Source organism: Brachyistius frenatus, unplaced genomic scaffold, assembly GCF_029030835.1.
Source record: "Brachyistius frenatus isolate BFR_SWC_R1_liver_20210118 unplaced genomic scaffold, ASM2903083v1 Contig_144, whole genome shotgun sequence".
In the NCBI taxonomy this organism is placed as follows: domain Eukaryota; kingdom Metazoa; phylum Chordata; class Actinopteri; family Embiotocidae; genus Brachyistius; species Brachyistius frenatus.
Window position 1 is genome coordinate 225,077 of NW_027210743.1, and position 20,255 is coordinate 245,331.

A 20,255-nucleotide genomic window follows, 5' to 3' on the forward strand; every position below is an offset into this window, starting at 1 on the left:
TCTGCGGTTGTGAATAAGGTGATAAGAAAGTGGGGCACATGCCAATTTCGGGTTATTTAATTAGTCATTATAAACAGTATGGTTTTGAAGCCAGCACAATTTAATCAGGTATGCAAATGCATGGCCTATATTGAAAACATAATTATGCAGAGAGGAGAGTAGATGGAAGATCTATGACACTTTCCAAAGAACTGATGCAACAATGCCACCTACTGAGAGGGAGCTGCATGTACTGTTCATGTACCACATCAGTGGATGGGTGGCGATCGATTGTCTTGTGATGAACAGACAAAACTATTTATAGTCATGCTATTTCTGTGCACACACCAGCTAAATCAGCGTTTGTAAAGTTGCACATTACACAATTAATCTACAAATTAGGGTGAAAGATAAGTGATGTCACAGAGATGTACAATTAAAGGTTTTCTTTTAAACAACTACTAATATGTCGAGCCATGACATGATTTAGAAAGTAGTGATTTCAATGCATCCATTCTCTTATATCTTTTATCTTCTGTGTTCTTACTGCTTCATTCATGTTATAGGCTATGGAGACACATTTTTCATTCCAGAGAAACTACAAATTCCTGTACTCTCGTTTCCAGATTCCAGTAAAAGTGATTCATTTTCAAAAGTATCAACTGGAGAGTAGAAAATATATTGCCTGGGTGGTTCTAACGGACAGAAACACTTAAATGGGTAAAATACTACGCCACAAGAACAAAGCCCACTTTGAGCATGGAATCTTTATCCTCGACTCCCCCGTGACCCCTCAGACTTTGGGCCTTTTAACATTTTTACGAAAGATACATGGGTTGTTCCAGATGACGCACACGTGACATACACAACTCTGATGTTACAGTACAGGAATAATAATATTGTATATTACGATTACAGTCGAGGAACAAAATTAACTTTTTGGCTTACCAGTCTGGTAGAATAAAAAAGTTACTACTGACCAGCTACATTTTCCAAAAATGAAACATTGCTTTTTAATCCGTAGGACTGTACCTTCAGGTTTTTGATTGCACACCACATATAGAATTAATATAAGAAATGAGACAAATATGGACACTTGTGGGATGTGCAGATTGTTACTTTTAGCTTACAACTCAAAAGGTAAGTTAGTAGTCTCTCTTGCTCTCTCTTGTTTGTGTGTACATCTATTTGTCCCTCTCTTCCTCATGTGAGCAGGTTTGGAATTTACTTGTGAGGGTGCGTGCAGCGTGACCAATGTTCATGCAGCGACTCATGCACTTTAGAGGGGGGGGGGCGTGAAACCCAAGTTATTTTCTGTAGCTACAATTTACATCTGTTCCCTAAACATTTAGACTATCAGTAGACTCCACAATGTACGGATGTTCCCTAAACGCCTCACTTGCACACAGACAAGACTGTAGTCTCCACTCAGTTACTGCAGCACGTGCAACTACTGGACAACTAGAACTAGAGACAGACCCAAAGTTCCCAATAACAATTACCTCGAGCTGTGTCAGCTTGCATCAATGGAGTCAATACACTGAAAATTACACAAACTCTACAGAATGACCAGATACTATGTTTATTTCAATTATTTATTTCTCAAGTGCAGAGATGACCACTTCTCACTTTGAAATGTGCTTTACATGTATTAAGTCTTGAAAAAAACAGAAAATATCTTGTATGCAAAAATGGTATTTACACAATGCTTTTAACCAGAAAGGCACCGAAGACACATGAGCAGTTACTTGAGGAGTAATGCTTATTGCTGGCTCCATAACAACATATAAAACAGGATGTGGATCAACTTGAGAAGGTGTGAAGTAAATCCAAATAAAACATTATTAGCGACAAAATTAGATACCTATGGTTTTCGCTGACAATGCAACAATCTTTATTTGAATAGTTTAAAAAAAAAAGCTAATAAGACAATAGTGGTGTTGTGATGGCTAAAATATATATTATTTATTACATAAATACAATAGTTTTAATGGAGCACATTTTTTGTGTGCATTATTTACTCCCTTTTGTGGCTAGACTGTCCACTATGTGTGCAAGGAGAAAACATGAGAACATCCTTAATACAAACCTCTGTGAAACATGAACATTTTATTTATACACATTTGTAATAAATTAGTTTTAGTACAACTTTCAGGTTGTGACTGTTAGAAAAGAGCTAATGCATTTCCTTGCAACTGCTAAAGTTCTGAAATAAACTTAAATGAAGATATGGCTGTGATTGTCTGAATATTGAAGCGCTTGCATGGTGGTGTGTATGTGATTCACCATGACAGAAGAGCAGTCCACACCTTTGGTCTTACAAAACTGCTGAAAAACAAAAGTGAAGCATTCTTCCTCCAAACCTCATCCCCCGGGGACACTCGGGTGCTATTAAAAGGTAGAAAATGGCACACTTGAGACAAATGAGAACTGAAACCAGTCATATATTCTAGTTTCAGTGGTGAGTTAGAGCAGGTCCATTTTGAACCGAACAGGTAAACAAGTGAGGTAACTTCCTCCTAAGCATTACTGGTGTCAACACTCAGTGTAAAGATGGCAGCAGCACTCATCTTCCTCCTCCTCCTCTTCTATTTCTTCGTCTCACACGCCAGGCTAACACCTCACTAGGCAGTGGAATGAGGCAAGCACTTGTACCATAATGGTGCCTCTTGAAAGCAAGACTTTTTAACCAAAACCAAAAAATTATAATGACATGATATCAAAAAGTAAAATAACCTTGTGGTTTAGGTAAGTCGGATTACAATTATGTAATGTAAACCATGAGGAACATAATGTTGGCACCATTCTCCTGCCCATATAAGAAGCGCCGCACTCAAGAAATCAATGCACCTGATGTGGATCTTGTGGTGGTCCTGTCCATTAGTGCCGTGGCTTCTTCATAATTGGTCCAATGGGAAGAGCTGCATACAGTTTTGTGAAGTGTTCATCCAATTTTTTTTATTTCGTTCCTCATGTGTCTATCATTTGTTTAAATTGATGGCGACGTAAGAAGTAGGTATGTAGCCTTCATCCCCATTGCTCCGCCGGACACGGGTCCAACCATCCCCTTTGTCCTCCTCCACAACAGCCAGCACCTCCCCTTCCTGCATAGAGATGGTCCCTTCACTGGCACCTGAAAGGGAAGGACAGACTGGGATATGGCAAATGTCGCTGTGCTAGTTTATGCACACAAATCTTGGTTAGTCAGATTATAGAAAAAAAAAAAACATTTTCTCAATAATTGGTTGTGATCTCAGCTCTTATGTTGGTGTGATAAATGTTTTCCTCCCAACCGAAAGCTAGACGCAGCTGGATATTTTCAAAACAGTTATTATAATGGCAGAACCTACAGGTATTATTTGATCACCAGAAGGAAAAAAAAAATCAAAGAAAGAAAAATAATCACAAATGACAAAACCTTAAAAAATACCCTCTCTGTATTTGTTACTGCCAAACAGCAACAACAAAAACAAAAAATAGTCTTCCAACAGTGGGGTCCAAAGACTGAGATCATCTTGCACATGTGCTCTTCAGCAATGGAGTGAGTGAGTTACATACCAGGGAAGTTGTACATGGCGGTGCATTTCCCAATGGGAGCAGTGAGTTCCTCGTCCTCAAAGTCATCATCAAACTCAGCGTAAATGGCTTGGGAGGGATCAGGAGTGCTTTCATCGGAGTGAGCTCCATCGGGGCTGGAAACAAAATACATCAGTTTACTCTACAGACCAGACAACAAACTAGTGTTTCAAGCATAATCATTTTATCAGCAGAATTTGATCTTACCTGTGTACATCGTGCCCTCCGTTATTGTTAAATGAGTGAGCCTTATAGCGCAATGTGTCCCCGCGACCTCCTGCTTCAGCCAGCCAAGTCTCCATGAGAGAAGAGAGCCACAAAGAAAACATAATTAACAGTTTATTTTGCGAGACAATGCTGGTAAAAGTGACATTAAAAGCATCTGTTATTAGCCGTTCTTGTCTGCAGTGTACCCATGGATATACAAACATTTTACATTGATACTGAAGAAAACAACCTAATAATACATTATCAAATAAGGGTCTCGTAACATGAAACAACAGAGGTTACCTCATATTTGTTCTGCTCCCCTCTGAGCCGCTCTATATTCTGGGATGTCTGGGTGATTTGGGATGCCAGACTAGCAGGGTCTCCCATTTGAGGATTTTTCTCATAAACATCTTTCATCTTTCCCAGTGCTTCACTGAAAAGAGAAAGAGAAGTGTGCGAGAGAGAGAGAGAGACAGGAACAAGGGAGGAAGAGGGAAAGTGACTTTCAGTCGAAATCGGATCCCTGCAGAGCTCAGGAGTAGGTAAACAATTCAAACACACGCAGACACCACAGAGTTGTGTACACTGCATGAATATTATATCCACACTCCCGACAGAGAAGTTCTCACAGAGATGCTTATTATTACGCAGAAGGGTACCCACATGAACACACAAACAAACACACCTCTGATCTACTTCCTTTTGCAACTCTTTGCAAATTTCCTCTAATTTCTGTTGTAACCGCTTCCTGCGCTGCTCTGGAGGGAGATGACCGAAGTCCTCTGTCACCGTGGGCTGCAAAAGGTCAAACGAAGGGTGGGTTAACAGTGAACCAAGTTTCACACCAAGGAGTTTCATAACGGCAGTCACCATAGCAAGAGAAACAGACAACTCAGTGGGCACACCAAGACTGTGGTTTGAGTTCAGCTCAGAGGACATTGTTTAACTGACAAACATCAGCTTCAGATCTTCCAGTTTCACATTTGTTACTCTTGAAATGTATGTAAATCCAATGACGTATGGTCCATCAGTGAGCTGAACACATAACCAACACCCATTGACCAACAAATACAATATGGCACACTCCAAACCTCTTATAAAATCCCATTTCTTAACTACAAATTAAAAAAAATAAAGTATTGCTTGAAACAGGAGATGCAAAAAAAAAAGTACACGATTACGGCTAATTCAAAATCGAATAATTGATTGCTCAGTTGCTTCCTCTGCTACAAAGCACTCCTCCCTTCCACCACCAGGTGGCCACCTCTTGAATACAAACTCAAGCCACATAATAATGTGCTGCATGTTGCATGTTAACTCCCTGGAGCACAGAAACACCAGCAGAAGCTTGTAAAGTAAAATTATAATGAGATGAGTTCTTGTAGAGAAAAAGTGGCCATTTTTATGTGTCAAACAACTGAGACCACCCCACACCAGCTCTGCACAAGCTTAGTTGTCAACATTACCATGGTCCTCTCTGGAGTAAACTTCTGAGGGGGAAGAGAGACAGTACGTGTATAGAAAAATCACATAATAACCTTAAAAATGTTTCTTACTTTCTACCCCAAAAGGAGGTTCATTACATGTTTTTACACACATAAACATTTAAGATCTATACTGCATGTCCACATCTGAACGACAATAATTGCCTGATTCATCTGAGGACTTCAGGGACTCTTGCAGAGGCATGAACACAGGGTGACATGTGAGCCCTTATGAGTGGAGGTTCCCCGGCACCCGAACCATCTCCTCTGGTGACTCACCGATCTCCTGAGTGTCCGGAAGGAAGAGATTCTGGGTTTGACTGTCTTATTGATCTCCTTCAAACAGTACGACAGGGGATCCCGGCCAAACTTGGGGGAAGGGGGTCCGTTAGCGGGTGAAGGGGCGGGGGGTGTGGAGAAAGGAGTAAGCGTGGAGGAAGAGAGCTGGGGTGGGGTAAGATCAAAAGTACCGGCACCCGAGAATGAGGTATGCAGGCATAGGTTGGTGTATAGAGGGGAAAGAGGGATTGGAGTAACAGAGAAGTTGGGAGGACAAAAAACAACAAGGTGACAAGGGAAATAAAAAGACACCGTCAACACCTTAAAGCACACCACAAAGCCAGGAAGACAACACTGGAGCGAACCCAGCACACGAGCCCAAAGAGCATGAAAGCACAAACACACGTAGGTCTCTTTGGCTCCAATAAACACACATCAAAAAAAAATAATTTAAAACTACACGGCAACCAACCAACCACAGCTCCCACACTAGTGCTACAGCAGCCCAACACCTGCAGTCAAATTTAAGGGCGGAGCCCCAGGAAGAACCCTGGGGCAAGCCAGCTAGACTTAATCACATTTGTTTTGTTTAGATTTGAATATTTCTATGTTGCTCAACCTTTCATAGTTTTAGCATCATAAATAATATCATATGGTGATATTTTGCTCCATCACTTCCTTTCTGACAGTGCTAACACATAGTTTTACTACCACAGTCTGCTTCTGATTTCTTGTGTTTGCTATGTTCCAATGCTCCGGCTTGCCATAATAATAACAAAATATTTTTTATATGGCACTGTTTTCAGAGTTTACAGAGCTGTGTGAAGTTGTCTGTTCTGATCGCAGCATTGCTGACTGTCTACAGTGAGTTCGGTCAGTATTTATTTTTTTCAAATGACAGGTATAATTGCCAAAACTGAAAATATGACCCATGCTGTGAAGAAAAAAATCCCATGCCAAATTAGCCAACTCAATCATTGGGATTCAGTGTGAAAATTCATGTTCACAGTTCAACCAGCTCTATCCTGAGTCTGACCTATATAGATAAAATACCATTTCATACAGCAGTAGGGTTGTTAAAAATAGGCTGCTTAATTACTACAGTGGGAATGTGAATATAGATTTTTTTTTTTTTTTTTTGGGGGGGGGGGGCTTAATGAATACCCTGTGTGACCTATTAGAAAGAGGTTAAAATGAAAACATGCCTGGAGTGAACTACATAAATCTACATGTGGAGAGGTGGGGGTGGGATCTATTAGCTAAATTACACAGGAGGCTGATGGCCTCTAGTCTTCAATACTGAATGTCTAAAACAGCCTGACAACAAGGTCCCTTGTGTAAATACTGAGGGCTGGAAGTACAACACTGTTATTATGTGAACATCTACTGGGTAGGTGCTACTTTTCTCGAGAGTTATGAAGATCTAAGTACAGGCGAGCAGTTAAGAATGGGAATGTTTTAGGAGCCAGACATAAACCAAGGGCTCACTCAAGCCAATACAGTCAGCCTCCTATTCATACTGCTCCGGCCTAATTGGGAGAGCATGACTGATGACACAGAGCACTGTGCCACACACATACACAGAACAGGAAGAGTGCAGAGCGGAGCACAGCCAGTAAGACATGCAGAGAGAAGAGAGGTGCTGAACAAGCAAACACTGCGGGGAAGAAAGAAGGGATCATTTAGTGCTGGGACCGGAGGAGGGGGCCCATACGCTGGTTAGTGGTCAGCCACTGATATCACCAGTTTAATTTTGGACCTCAGTGGGAGTGCTCCATTGAGATAAGATTCACAGTGTAGTGAAGCACTATTGCCCTAAATGGAAGAGCAAATACAAATATGTGAATGTTTACATTTTAGAGCATAAATGTGTGGTTGGACCTGATCCAGGTTTTCTGACCTGTCAAACCTGGTGTCATTCAGATGTTGGTACAAAGATTATATTGTGATGCGACACATAATGCCAGGTTCTGGGCAGCATAATGGAAGCAGTGTGTTTGTGGATGCCTGTAGAGGAAAATTCAATGTTGTTTGGGTCCCGTGCTGATGAAAGCACAAGCACAGCAGAATGCTGACTACCAGTTGACCTATTGGAAACCACGCTGCAGAAATAGGGAGAGTGTGGGGGGGTGGGCAAGGTTTATTCACTCGCAGCCAGGGACAGATTCATGCAAAGGACCTTTTCCAGAAGTGTTGGGGTGCATGTGAGTTCATGTATAAATGTAATAACAGGGGCACATGCATTATTATACTGCGCTTTAGAGATGAGAAAGGACGTGAATGTCTGTGTTGCATGCGTGTGTAGCTGCAACCACAGGACCACTATGAGTGCTCTCTGTAGGGGATCTCCTGGCTTGCTATGCAAGGAGTTCACCCACCAATCTGACCGACTACCAACCTGCAGGTTTCCCAATCATGAATACGGGGGGAGGGGGAGAAGGGGGAGGGGGGGTTGCTAACACACTCACTTCATAATTTCTACAAAGCTAAACACACGTGTTAGTGTTAGGCCATGTTATTAGGCTAAATTAGACTAACAAGTTCTGCTAGAGTGAAGTGTCCTACCTTGTTCCTCTTGCTGAAAAGCCAAAAGTTTTTGCTCCTGTTCTTCCCCAGAAGGTCCATGGGGCCTTTAGGTGTGCCCAGGCTGCTGTCAGAGGAGGCTCGATTGATGCCCTGACTGTAGTCCTCAAACTCCAAATCCCCAGGACGCTCAAAGCCGGACTTATTCTGCTCTATTACGACCATGGAGTCCTGCGTTAAACGCAATTATGGAGAGTCATGTTCAAGCAGATGTACAACTAAAACAAATCGCCTGCATAAAGTCATGTCGCACATTCAAATCCATTTATAATTTTTGAGACCAACTCACATTCTTCTCATTAACATTTGTGCCGGCTTTAGTAATGCCTTCCAGGCACTTGCCAATGATGGGCATCACATGCTTTTCTGTGTCGGAGAACAAGACGTAGCCTTGCGCCAACTTCTGTACTCGCCTCTCATCCAGATCTTGCAGTCTCTGGTGAACACAAATCAACAGTTGCTCAAACACTGACCTTCTTAGAGTCAAGACAAAGCATTATACATAGTCTATAATACAATGTGTATTTCAACATCAGGCTCACAGGATGATATTTGAATCGTACACGACCTCTCTTGGGACAAAATACAACAACTACAGTGAGCAGGTTTAGTACTCTATGATTATAAAATATTTTTTAATTTTAATTTATTGGTCTAATAAAATGATCTGAGGACTTCTTCTCTAGCTTTATTCAATATGAGTAAATTGTTTGCTTGGTTAAAAAGAAAAAGTACTAAATATGAGGTAAAACTTATTTTAAAATGTTAGAACACAGTTATTTAATTTTGCAGTATACCATACAATTAAATTTTTCCCCCTGAAAAATTCAGTTTTTCCGATTTTGACCTACTAACAGAGGCTATCACTCCACCACATGCTAAAAGCTCAAAGACATGTTGTCGACAGGTTGTCATATTGCAATAGGTAATTCACTTACATTGAAAATGAGTGGCATATCATTGAAATAGAACTGGCTCTGTTCTTTGTTGTATTTCTGGAGCTGAGCAGCGTAGTCGTTCTTACACTCGTCTGCGACATGCGCTCTCATATGAGCCTGCTGTTTGGCCTAAATCCACACATAAAGCAAATAAGTTAGCAAAGAGTTTCTGATCCTATATTTGGATCATGTTAAATCGCATTAGTATATCATATTTTTTTTTGTCCCCCTTGTTACTTTTTCTACGTCGGCTTTTGTGGCGTTGATGTCTTGATCCGTCTTTTCTGCATATTGTGCTGCACGCTCAGCTTCTCTCCACTCCCTCTCAAAGCGCTTTTTACTCTGATGTAAACAGAAAAATAGAGAGAGAGAGAGAGAAAAAGAGACAGCCCGGTCAGGTCAACCAGCCAAGTGAGGCCATTGCCTGGATGAAATATGAAGACTACTACTTTAAGTAAAGAGTTTTTTACTGTCTGGAAGGAGGGGCAGAGGAGGTTCCAGGCTTTTGGGACATCACACTCAAATCAACAGTAAATAAGTGTTGGACTGGTGATGCAACAGGAGTTTCGTGAGACGGCTTTCCACTATGTTAATCTGTTTTTACTATTGACAAATATAGTCACCTGGCTGACCACACTGAATGTGCAACCATTGACTTACAGAGAGCTCAAGACAAACAACAACAACAACCAAATGTAACATACCAGCTCTGCTTATTGCAAAAGAACAACATCAAACAGGTTGGATGTTAAAAATGTGCAGAATAAAAGGTTTGGATCAAACTTCAATTTCTAGGACTACACTTACACTGTCGAGCTGTTTGTACGTGCCCTCCAAGCTCTGCTGGGCCTTCTTGGCCTCCATCAGATACTGCAGACATTCATAAAAATAGACAGAGTGAGAGGAGGGTCAGATGACAGAGAGCGAGAAAACCATGTGTGAGGGCAGACAGAATAAACAATGACCTCCAAAAGCCGCACAGCATAACAGACAAGAAAACAAATACCAGTGTGTCTGTTTGAGACATAGCGTCTTCAGCGAGAGGCTGTATACGGCTGCACTGTTCTGCAAACCGACGGGACGAAGCCAAAGCATTCCTCATGGAGAAATGGCACACCACGGCTCATACCATGCTTCTTTCCCGCTCTATCACCATTCCTCTTTTACATTTTCTTCTTTTCCCCTCCCCACCTTTTATACTCCTCATTAGCAAGGTGTGCCGTAAGTGCCGAATAAAAATCCCGTTTGGCATGTCGTCAGGCTGGTGTCGATATGGTGCCGTGGGCACACACCAACACACTAATGCAAACACAATTCCTAATTGTTAATATTTGTGTCATACACAGCAGAAAAAGGAACTTGCAGTGGATACAAATCAGGAAGTATAAAATTAAACTAGTAAAACTGGGGGAAATTTGCCCAGAGCACCATCACAACGTGGTTAACAAGCTAGAGGTAAGGCTGCAGGAAAAGAGCCTGCGTTCATGAATGTGCAAAAAATCCCAAGTTGAATTTATTTGCAGTAGACTGGTTGTTATAAAGATGGACTTTAAACAGTTAAAACACACTGCGTTTCTGGAATGCATCAATCTCACCGTCTTTCGTTCCTGCTTGAGCTCTTGCAGGTACTTGGTGAGGTCGATGCAAATGTTCATCATCAAGTTCTCAGCAATTAGCTCTCTCTGCCCCGCATAGTCGTTCATCTCGTTCTGGATGTCCAAAAAAGACTGGTAGCTGGACAGCCTATCATTTAAGAGGAGGAGAAAGGAAAGGGTGGAGAGATAAGGACACAGTGATGGGTTTACTGATAAGATGATAAATACACACAGGCTCAAAGAGAAGTCAGCAATGAGCCAAGTCATGATAAGAAGTTCATGACTTCCTTATTCCTGCTTCCTTCCATGGACGTTTGAACGGCACCAACAACAGCCCCACACCACTGCGTGGATAACACCAGTCACAAAACGATTCTATTTGCAGCTCATCTTCGTTTTCATTTCTTAGTTTCCTCAGTAAATGCCTAACAAGCTGTAAAATTAAAATTCCCCCATTAAGCTCAATTTCAGCTGAATGTAATGAAAAAAGTGATTCCTGAACCTCAAACATTTTAATCAGTTGCACCTATTTTCTTTTTCTTTCTTTTTTGAAGGATTACTTTGCAACAATCACTCACCTGCACTCTGGCTCATCTTTACTGCTTCGTTTTTGGTTATATTTCTTTGAGAGGGTCCTGTGGACAGTGACAGTACATGAAGCAACTGGTAGACAATTAAATATCTAACAAATACTCAAATTACTGAAAAGATAAGAGGACAGCAGAAGAAAGTTCAATAAATTAAACAATTTTTGTGTAACCACTGGCTGTATTTCTTCACACATTAGGATTCAAATCAAAAGTTCACTATGAACATATTTCAATAGCTCTTCTTCCTCCTTTCACTCTCCACATCCTGTCCATCATGTGCCAGTCTGCTCCCACTTCCTCTCCTCTCCAGCAAAGCTCAGCACTACAACAGATATGCGCCTGCAGACTGGAAAACAACTGGGAGAGGAAGCATGATGAAACGGAGGAGAGGTATAGGGAGAGAGCGAGATCACTGCAGCTGTAGAATTGGGCTAACGTTTCAGTGACAAGTTACTTTCTGTCCCAAAGAAGTCATAAGACCTACAAACATTTCATAAACAGCCTGTTAAAAACACACTGGCACACAAGTATTTGAGGCAGATAGCACAAAAAGAACGAGGCCTACCTCAGTTGTTTGGCATAGTTTTGTTCAATCTCCGTCCTCTCCTTCACAAATTTCACATACTTCTCCACCAGCTCCAGGCCGGACTGTGTGTGCTTCTCAATTATGTCATATTGGTCCTGCAGGAACATGAGACACAAATTAGGAAAAGAAAAGTCAACACACAGCATGATGCGCAACATGTATTATCTTCCAGGTAATAACCGAGATGTGAGTTTGAGGTCATCTGGAGGAATCTTGAATGAAAGGCAATAAACTAAACACATCACGGTTTGTTCCTGCGAGTTCGATTGCAAGAATGCTCTCCACATGTGCACAGAGCCTTAGCGACGGTCTCCAAACTTCCGCTTGGCATTAAATCATTGGGGCACCCATGTTGTTGGAGGGAGAAGACAGTGAAAGGACATAGGGTCATAAGACACTTCTCAGGCAGGAAAAGGGAGATGCTCTTCTCACACATATCTGGTTGAACAGTGTTCAGTCAAATGTTTTGGGTTAGTAATCTTGAAAACAATGTGACACTATGACTACAACTAATTAAAGTCCTTATGGATCGAAACCTTCGACTGATTTCGTGTTTGTTTCACTAACAAGAACATTTGCTGACTTTTTGTTTTCAGATTGTACAGTACGAGTTTCTCTTCCTCTCTTTTTGCTCATTTCGTAAGGCCCTTCATGACACCTTCAAGCTCAGACAAGTCTGTTAGGAGTGCGAGATGATACCGAAACCAATCTTCTCTCACTCTGCACAAAGAGCAGTTCCCTCACGCTTTCTTCGCTGCTGACTTCAGCATTGAGGTGGGGGCATTTTGAAAGGGGATTCCTGACATGTCGAGCCATGTTCTTCTGCCCTTCAGGTAAAACAAAAGAATAGACCAACCCCCAAATGACTGAGACACTATTTGACCTAATTACAGAACACAGTTAGAAGTTAAAACAGAGGCCTGCAATCCACCGGCGCAATAACACCTAACCAATAGGCACCTTTGGGGGTTTAATTTAGGGCCGTTAATTGTGGAACAGAAGAAATGATAGTCAATACAGCCAACTTTCAAGGGTGCCAAGGTGGTCGTGTTAACAACAGATTTTCTTCTTACAAGTCGAAAAGGTAGAGAAAAGTAGTGAAGTGATCAAATAGTAGGGTTTTAAATTCAAATGTCGCGACAACATATCTATGACTGATTTAAAACTGAGCAGACATGGTCTCCAGTCAGTATAACTGTACAACATCAACAGAAGACTAAAGGTGCAATTATTTACAGTGTCCATAAAACATAGTGAATCTAGGATTATATCAATAGCTGGGAAAAAAAAAATTCAAATTGTTGCCACTAGCCCAAAAACTATTTTGTTTTACCCAGAAACCCCAAACACATAAAATAACCGAGCAGGGGGAAAAAGCAGTGAAAATTCAACTAAAATATATTCAAGGAGCAAGTATGAATACCGGACTGTGTCAGAATTAAAACGTACAACTGGTAATTTACAACATTTGTCAGTTGAAGCTCGACTTAATGTTTGTTGTCAAACTCACTGTAATGTGGCAAAATGTCATTTGCGAGGGAGGCCTAAAATAACATCTAAGGCTAAACAGCACAACTGCAGAGTCAAAGTATGAAATATGGAAGTGCAGTGCTATCAACCTGTAGCCACATTGACTCTGACTTATAAAGATTCAAACCCTGCATCAGGGCAACTGAGAGGGATGAAATGTCTAAATGTTTGAGGCTTGAATTATAACTTGTCAGTCACATTGCATTGTGTCATATTAGGGGAAGGTTATGATAGCAGAAATTATTACATTCTGCCTTCAGCTTTTCATACAGGTATTTTGCATAGATAAGTCTAATATTTGCATATTCAGTTTCTGGGCCGCTGATCAATGTGTGGCACAATATGTACAGAAAAAGGTTAAACTACGGTGGAAATTGAGGGGGCGGGCAGAAGACGTGTTTGGTGTAGCCCTTGTGTCGGGTGGGCAGATATTTTGTCCACCAGACCAGGATTTTGCCTCCCACTTCAAGACAAAATAATGGCCTGCAGACAAAGTATTTGCCAAAACATCATTTCAATATTTACACACTTCCGTATCATACAGCTGCAGAGTGCATACTTATGAGTGTTGGCAAAGGCTATCAGATGAAAGAAATATTAGGCTAGACAAGAGCTACGGACTGAACATAAAATACCGAGTATGATAGCTGTATTTTAATGGTTTGCCATCCATCTGAAGATCAGTCACTGTACCTGTTGTAAATAGATTGAGGTGTCAATCAGTGTCCTGGTGCCTTTCCCTTGAATCATATTATCTACTACAGTGTGATATAACACTAAGTCATTACACATGCAGTATATCCATTCCACACTTCTATGCTGTCAAGAATATTGTGACGAAGTTGTGTCTCAGAGTGGTGCAAAATACCCCGTGTTTCACCCTTTGTCGAGTCTACACTTTTCACATCGGGGACAAAAACACGGACTTTTCCTGTATTGTTTCTTGGTTCTCAACAGTAAAACAGCATTTTTAAAACATCACAAGATTGCAAATGATTCAAGTGGCATATCTATTTGTCCCACAATAAAAGATTTTGTTGTGTTTGTTTGTGATCTTCAAATTATTGGAGTATAGTGATGTTAGCAGGATGATGTCAGGCTACATGTTAGTATACCACATTATCCCTAAAAGTAATTCAGTATAAGGGGACACAAGCCTTAACTCAAGAATCATCATCAGTTTGTAGAACAAGGAGCTAGAAACTGACTTGAGCGGCAGCTGGCAACATGACTGAAGAGACACGGGGTCCGACACGTTAGAACTATGAGAAATGGTTGGAGCTGATCAAACACATTCCAACTCATGTAGTAAACGCTAATTTACAATTTTAAACATGTCTGGGGTTATATGCAAGTATTTCTTCTTATTCTGACAAAGTAATTATACACGCATCATGTTTCTCAAGGTGGAGTGGAGAGTTGCTGGAGGAAAATGCCTCTTGGATGAGCTCAAGCTGAGATGTCTTGATTTTCTTGTATCTATAAATTAATTATTATGTCTTGATGCAAAACATGAATTCCCAATTAGAGAAAGCAAACCACATTAAAACTGTCTTTAAAAAAAAACATCAAAGTAGCTTGCAGGGACATAATCAGTGTCTTGTCAAACACCAGTAGCTGTCAGACTACTGCAATTTATCGCCATCCAGAGTCAGTCTAAATTACCTTTATAGGTACCCATAAAATGGGTTTGTACTGAACTGATTTTCATAAGTCATAGATGGTTGTATATATATATATATATATATATAGCTTCCAAATTATTTAGTTTGAATGGCATGTTTGTGGGAAGACTATGGCTTGCATGTCTGCTATTTCATTGTAACTGCATCCCTCTTTATGAGGCTTTATATATAGTTTAGACACTTTGAGTTAGTATTTACATATACAGTAGTAATGGGATTCCTTAGGAAAACTTGCTAGAATCAGTTGGAGCATCTTTCTCCTCCTTCACCATTTTTTTATGGATAGGCTAAAGACTCTACTTCTGCCTTCGTAATTATAGAACTTCCAAATAAGGAAAGCCATAACCTATTTCTTATTGCAGAGATTTGGGAAAGCGGGGAGCAATAAAAGTATGATGAAAACTGAGGTTTTAAAGGTCTCATCTAAACCCGGCAAGCATCCAGCATGTCCTCTACACCTCATCTTCAAATACTTCCTGTAATATCAGAGAGGAACTGGCATCATGCGAAAGGCACATAACTTCTAAAGGAATCACCCTGAAAGCCGCCAACCTACAAGGCTTGGATGGATGTTTTGGCCCTGAGTCACCCTGTCTTCTGGAGAACGAGGGCCCGGGCCTGGCCTGGCCTGGCACCCTGCACTTCTCAGGAGTGGCCTGGTAGCACTCAACATACAAGCTAATGCCGAGACACTGATCTTGCACTCTGCAAACTGGTGCCTTAAAATAGCCATTGGATTAACGACAATCAGGGGACAGATGCCATAGAGCTGACTTGGCCCAAGGGATGACTCTCTCCAGCCAAACTTTAGCCGTGCCTGCGGGGCTTTGTCTAACCAGACAGGTGAGACTACGACCAAAGACTCCCAACTACACAAAACTATTTTTCCAACCAAAACTCAATCATTTGTATTTCACATTGACTGAGGACAGAATAATGGCTTGTGTGTGGAGAATTTCCTCTAAAACTAGTGAAACAACTTCACGTGATGCAGCAGGAGAGACTCACATGGAGCCTCTGATTAACATTGGGGTACGGATGTTTCTCTGAATCAATCGAAGTAGGGCAAAACTAATTAGGCTGTTGCACCAGCTCATAGGATGGAAAAGGGACAGGGGAAGAGGCCTAGGGGGAGACTCTGTAATGAGGTCACAACCTCCCTATCCTCATCTTTGCAATGCTCCACTTTATACATTCAGGTTCCCTAAGAATGTGTGACAACAGGGTCTGTTTCCGTTCTGGATAGTGTGACTGCTTTTACTGTTGCACCAAGGAAGTGGCTTCCAGTTTGCTACTTAGCAGACTGTAACACCGGGATGTGTTTTGACCTGGTAAACAGCACTCATATTTCACAATTACCAGCCAAAGCAGTTCATGTTAAATATTATGTAGGCCAGCTGAGCCTAATTAAAAAAAAAAGTAATGTGCCAACAAATCTATTTATACACCCCAAATTACCCCCATCACATTGAAATTAAAATCACTTCTAAACCACTGCACTGTTTGTTCAATAAATATTCATGCAGCTCAGGAGGAGGACACAAAAGGCACTTTATCAGTGATGAAGTTTGTTGCCAAGGCAAATCACAACATCTGAATTCATCTCTATGGAAGCGAGGTGTGCCAGACTGTAAACAGTGAAGCAGCCCACGGGGTACAACCCACCTCAGCATAGTTTCAACACCTTTGTACAGGCAGAATAAATGGCGTTTTTAAAGTATCTTTTAAGCCCGATATAAATTTTCGTCATTATAAGAGTATGTGCACGAATATCCGGGTTATCTGGAAACTTGTTGCGCAAGATTATTTTATTTAGTGTTTAAATATGCATAAAATTAGGTGATTTACGTGTGAAATTAGGAGAAGACGGGGAGAAAATTACAGTCAAACCAGAGCTCCAAACAAAAGCCGAATATCCTGTGACCAAACGTGGATCCAGGATTGACCATCACTAAGCTTCACTTGCCACAAGAGCAACATGTTGGTAGTGAGATTCTGCAAACCCACTGGAGTTTCAACTTCTAAGGAATAATGCTTTGAAAATGGGACAGTGTTTATGGATGCAGCATTTTGCAAACAGGAGCCGCCAGCGTTTCACCGCTTCTCCAGACATTTATTACTGCTCACCAGAGGACGTCTGGCGTTTCCCACTTTCTCTGCACGCACTGCCCAACTAAACTGCATTTACTGCCAAGCCGCCAATATTACCAAACAGGCTCGTCGGATGATGGACTCACCCAAAGCTCTGTGCCCCAATCCATGGTCAGCTTGCTGGGCCAAGCCGTCTGCCTATCCCGAATACAAAGAACTTCTCCAAAGTTATCCCAACAGCTCGGAGGACGGCCCTGGCAACTATAATCCCGAAGTGCAAGATCCACGCAACCGCTACGTGCTCCGGTTTTGGTTTCTTCAGCAAATAATATTAACGGGCATCATTATTAACCAATTAACTTGGACTGGCAGTCGTTAGTCTAGTTTATCCAAATATTATTTTTTTTATAGCGAAGGAAACGGGGACAAACTAGCTTTCGCATCCGCGTCACTCCCAAATCCTAAGTCTTAAAGGGGCAGCGCACTGCATTAACTCCCCCCCTCCAACCCCCACACCACACACACACACACACACACACACACACACACACATGAATCACATCCTGCAATTCATTATCAATCATCACACAGATGATGGTGGCAGGCAGATTCAGAAATTCACATAGCATGATTCAAGTCACGAATAACTCATAAGTACGAGCTGAAGCATGGAAATAGGCAACAGTCTTTGTATTTGTTTTACACATCCAAAATTTTAAGGAGAATAAGAAAACAGACTTGGCAGTAATAAAAAAAAAAACTAATTTTTACACTGATACACTGTTAAAGCAAAAGCAAAACAAAAAAAACAACCATAAAAGCATATGGATAATACATAATAATTCAAGATACACTGTTGAAACAAAACAAAAACTAAAATAAAGACAACACAAGACTTTTCAAACAGAGACATAAAACAACAATACTACTATTTACATGTTCCGTGACTGCTTAGCAAACAAGTGCTCAGTACCTCTCAAACATAGCCATTTTGCAATGGTCTGTTTCCAAAGGTGTCAGTATAATGTGCACAGGCAGGATAAATGTCATATCTGGTTAAGTTTTCAGTTCATTTTTCAGCATTAAGTTGTCTTCCCCACAGGAGTCATAGGAATATCTGAACCTTTGTCAGGGATAAAATTGTACTGTCCATGTTTTCCCTGGTGTTTGTGGTAAAAGAAGAGGGAGGATGATGAGGATGGCTAAAATAACGAGCAACCCCCAAATGACTACAGAGCGGATTTGATTGGTTTTACCTGTAAGACAAGCAAAATAAAATGACCTTAGTTGAAAGAGTACATGTCAATTCTTGACATCATTCATGTTTTTTTTTTTTTTTTTTTTTACCAGTTACGCTAATTGTTCTGGGATAATAAGCATACCTTGTATGACCAGTGTGACAGATCTTGTCACATTTCCAAATTTATTCGTGGCAACACAGATGTAAACACCAGCATTGGTAGACGTGGCTCCTGTGACTGTGATGATCTTCTGGCGCCCCACAGTGGACTTAATCACATTCACTGCAGCGGTGTATTTCCACTGGACCTCAGGAAGAGGGTTCCCCTCAGCACTGCAATCTAAAGTGGCATTTTCACTAAGGATCACCACCTTAGTTTTGTTCTCCTCCTTAAACTCTGGTGCATCTAAAAAAAAAAAAAGAAAAGCAGAGTTTAGATTGATTACATATGCTGCAAAATGTACTTGACTCAACAACACAACATGTAAAGATGGTTTATGTAATTCTAAAATATAAAACTTACACAAAACATTGACATATAGCTTGTGTTCGGCCGTTCCATGTGTGTTGTCTGCTTTCAATAAGTATTCTCCACTATCATGCTTTGTCCAGTGCAGCGGGGAAGCCATCATTTTTCCCTCTTTAAACCAGATGAGCGTGGGTGGAGGTAATCCCTCCGGTTCACACGTTTGGAGTTTCTCATTTACTTCAAGCACATAACTATCATTACAGGTGAAAGATGGTTTGTCTGTGAACATCGTGGCAAAAATACTTTTTAGAATAAATAACAGAAGGAGAAATATATAAACTTGCAAACAATTTAGTGCAGTTTATGTGGGAATCACAGAAAATGTTATGTCTATCTATAAAATAATGAAATATATTTTGAACCAGGTCTCACATTCAACTGTGATATAAACAGAGGCGTTGCTCCTTCCAAAGACATTTTCAGCTACAGCCGTGTAGGTTCCTGAGTCATTCCTGGTGAGGTGCTTGGATGAATTGACCAGTTCACCCTTATAGTACCACTGAACCATGGATGGAGGGTTCCCATCAGTTTCACAGTGCAACATGTCCAGACTGAACTTGTGCTCTGCAGTAGTGTAAGAGCTTGGACAACCTTTGATGAGCGGCTTATCTACAAATGAATATCAGAATAGATTATTCAAAAATGTATATTCAGAGAGGTGTTTAGCAAGTTAAAAGTAATGAAAGATAAGGTGTGTGGAAATCTTACAGTACACTACAGCAGTGTATGGTGCAGAGGTTACAGTAGGGAGGACCTCAGGTCCTTTGGGTCCAAGGTGCAGCTCAGCCTTGCATCTAAAAATAGACCCGTTGTGACCTCTCAGAGGAGTAAATGTCATGGTAGAGGACACGTTTACTGGGGTCACTTTGAAGTCATTAAAGATTTGTGTGGACACAGTTTTATTGTCTCGGTACCATTTAACTTCGAGTTTCTGCACTGGAGCCACGTTGTGGATATTACATTTCAGCTGGGTCTGTGTGTCCTCCAACATCAGACCATGGTCCAGTGCAGAGACTGACACCGTGTCTGGAGTTTCTGTAAATAAAGCAAAGGAAAATTACTGAAAAACAAACAAACACAGATATATACCTAACATAACCACAAATGTACAATGCGCAAAGATTTATTGGTAATAAAGAGGTTGGTGGTGGTCTACGAGCTCATTAATTTCCACACAAAAATACAACATTAGAGTCCATGTTCCAGGCTATTGTACAGCATCATGTCTTACATATATATATGAATGGGCACTGTTAATGTACAATGAAGAGTTTCTGTAGGCAATAGATATTATTTAATATGTCAAATATTTTGTAGGATAATGTGACAATGTGTAATGCAGTTTTTAGACTTGTACTTA

The 20,255-nt window shown here is 40.9% G+C and overlaps 2 protein-coding genes across 4 annotated transcripts in view; both read right to left on the reverse strand.

The window, feature by feature from the left end:
• Positions 1-20,255, reverse strand: part of LOC138630916 (vascular cell adhesion protein 1) — a 47,351-nt gene that overhangs the window by 24,394 nt on the left and 2,702 nt on the right. Inside the window, exons 6-10 of the mRNA XM_069715555.1 lie at positions 19,604-19,930; positions 19,268-19,504; positions 18,890-19,114; positions 18,509-18,772; positions 18,315-18,382 (exon numbers count right to left, since the gene is read on the reverse strand). Of these exons, the coding sequence (XP_069571656.1) occupies positions 18,315-18,382; positions 18,509-18,772; positions 18,890-19,114; positions 19,268-19,504; positions 19,604-19,930 (1,121 nt within the window). The remainder of the gene's footprint in view (positions 1-18,314; positions 18,383-18,508; positions 18,773-18,889; positions 19,115-19,267; positions 19,505-19,603; positions 19,931-20,255) is intronic.
• trip10a (thyroid hormone receptor interactor 10a) lies at positions 1,516-17,567 on the reverse strand. Of its 3 annotated transcripts, XM_069715558.1 has the most exons (16): positions 17,273-17,567; positions 11,800-11,915; positions 11,223-11,279; positions 10,645-10,792; positions 9,857-9,919; positions 9,287-9,391; positions 9,050-9,178; positions 8,401-8,547; positions 8,094-8,282; positions 5,529-5,693; positions 5,232-5,255; positions 4,451-4,560; positions 4,066-4,198; positions 3,763-3,851; positions 3,538-3,671; positions 1,516-3,112 (listed from the first exon to the last, which is right to left on the reverse strand). In XM_069715558.1, the coding sequence occupies exons 1-16, from the start codon at positions 17,294-17,296 to the stop codon at positions 2,961-2,963; spliced, it is 1,785 nt and encodes a 594-aa protein (XP_069571659.1). In that variant the 5' UTR covers positions 17,297-17,567; the 3' UTR covers positions 1,516-2,960. The 3 variants fall into 3 exon arrangements, with proteins under 3 accessions (XP_069571659.1, XP_069571660.1, XP_069571661.1); XM_069715559.1 differs by lacking the exon at positions 5,232-5,255 and having other exon boundaries at positions 1,517-3,112; XM_069715560.1 differs by lacking the exons at positions 5,232-5,255; positions 5,529-5,693 and having other exon boundaries at positions 1,518-3,112.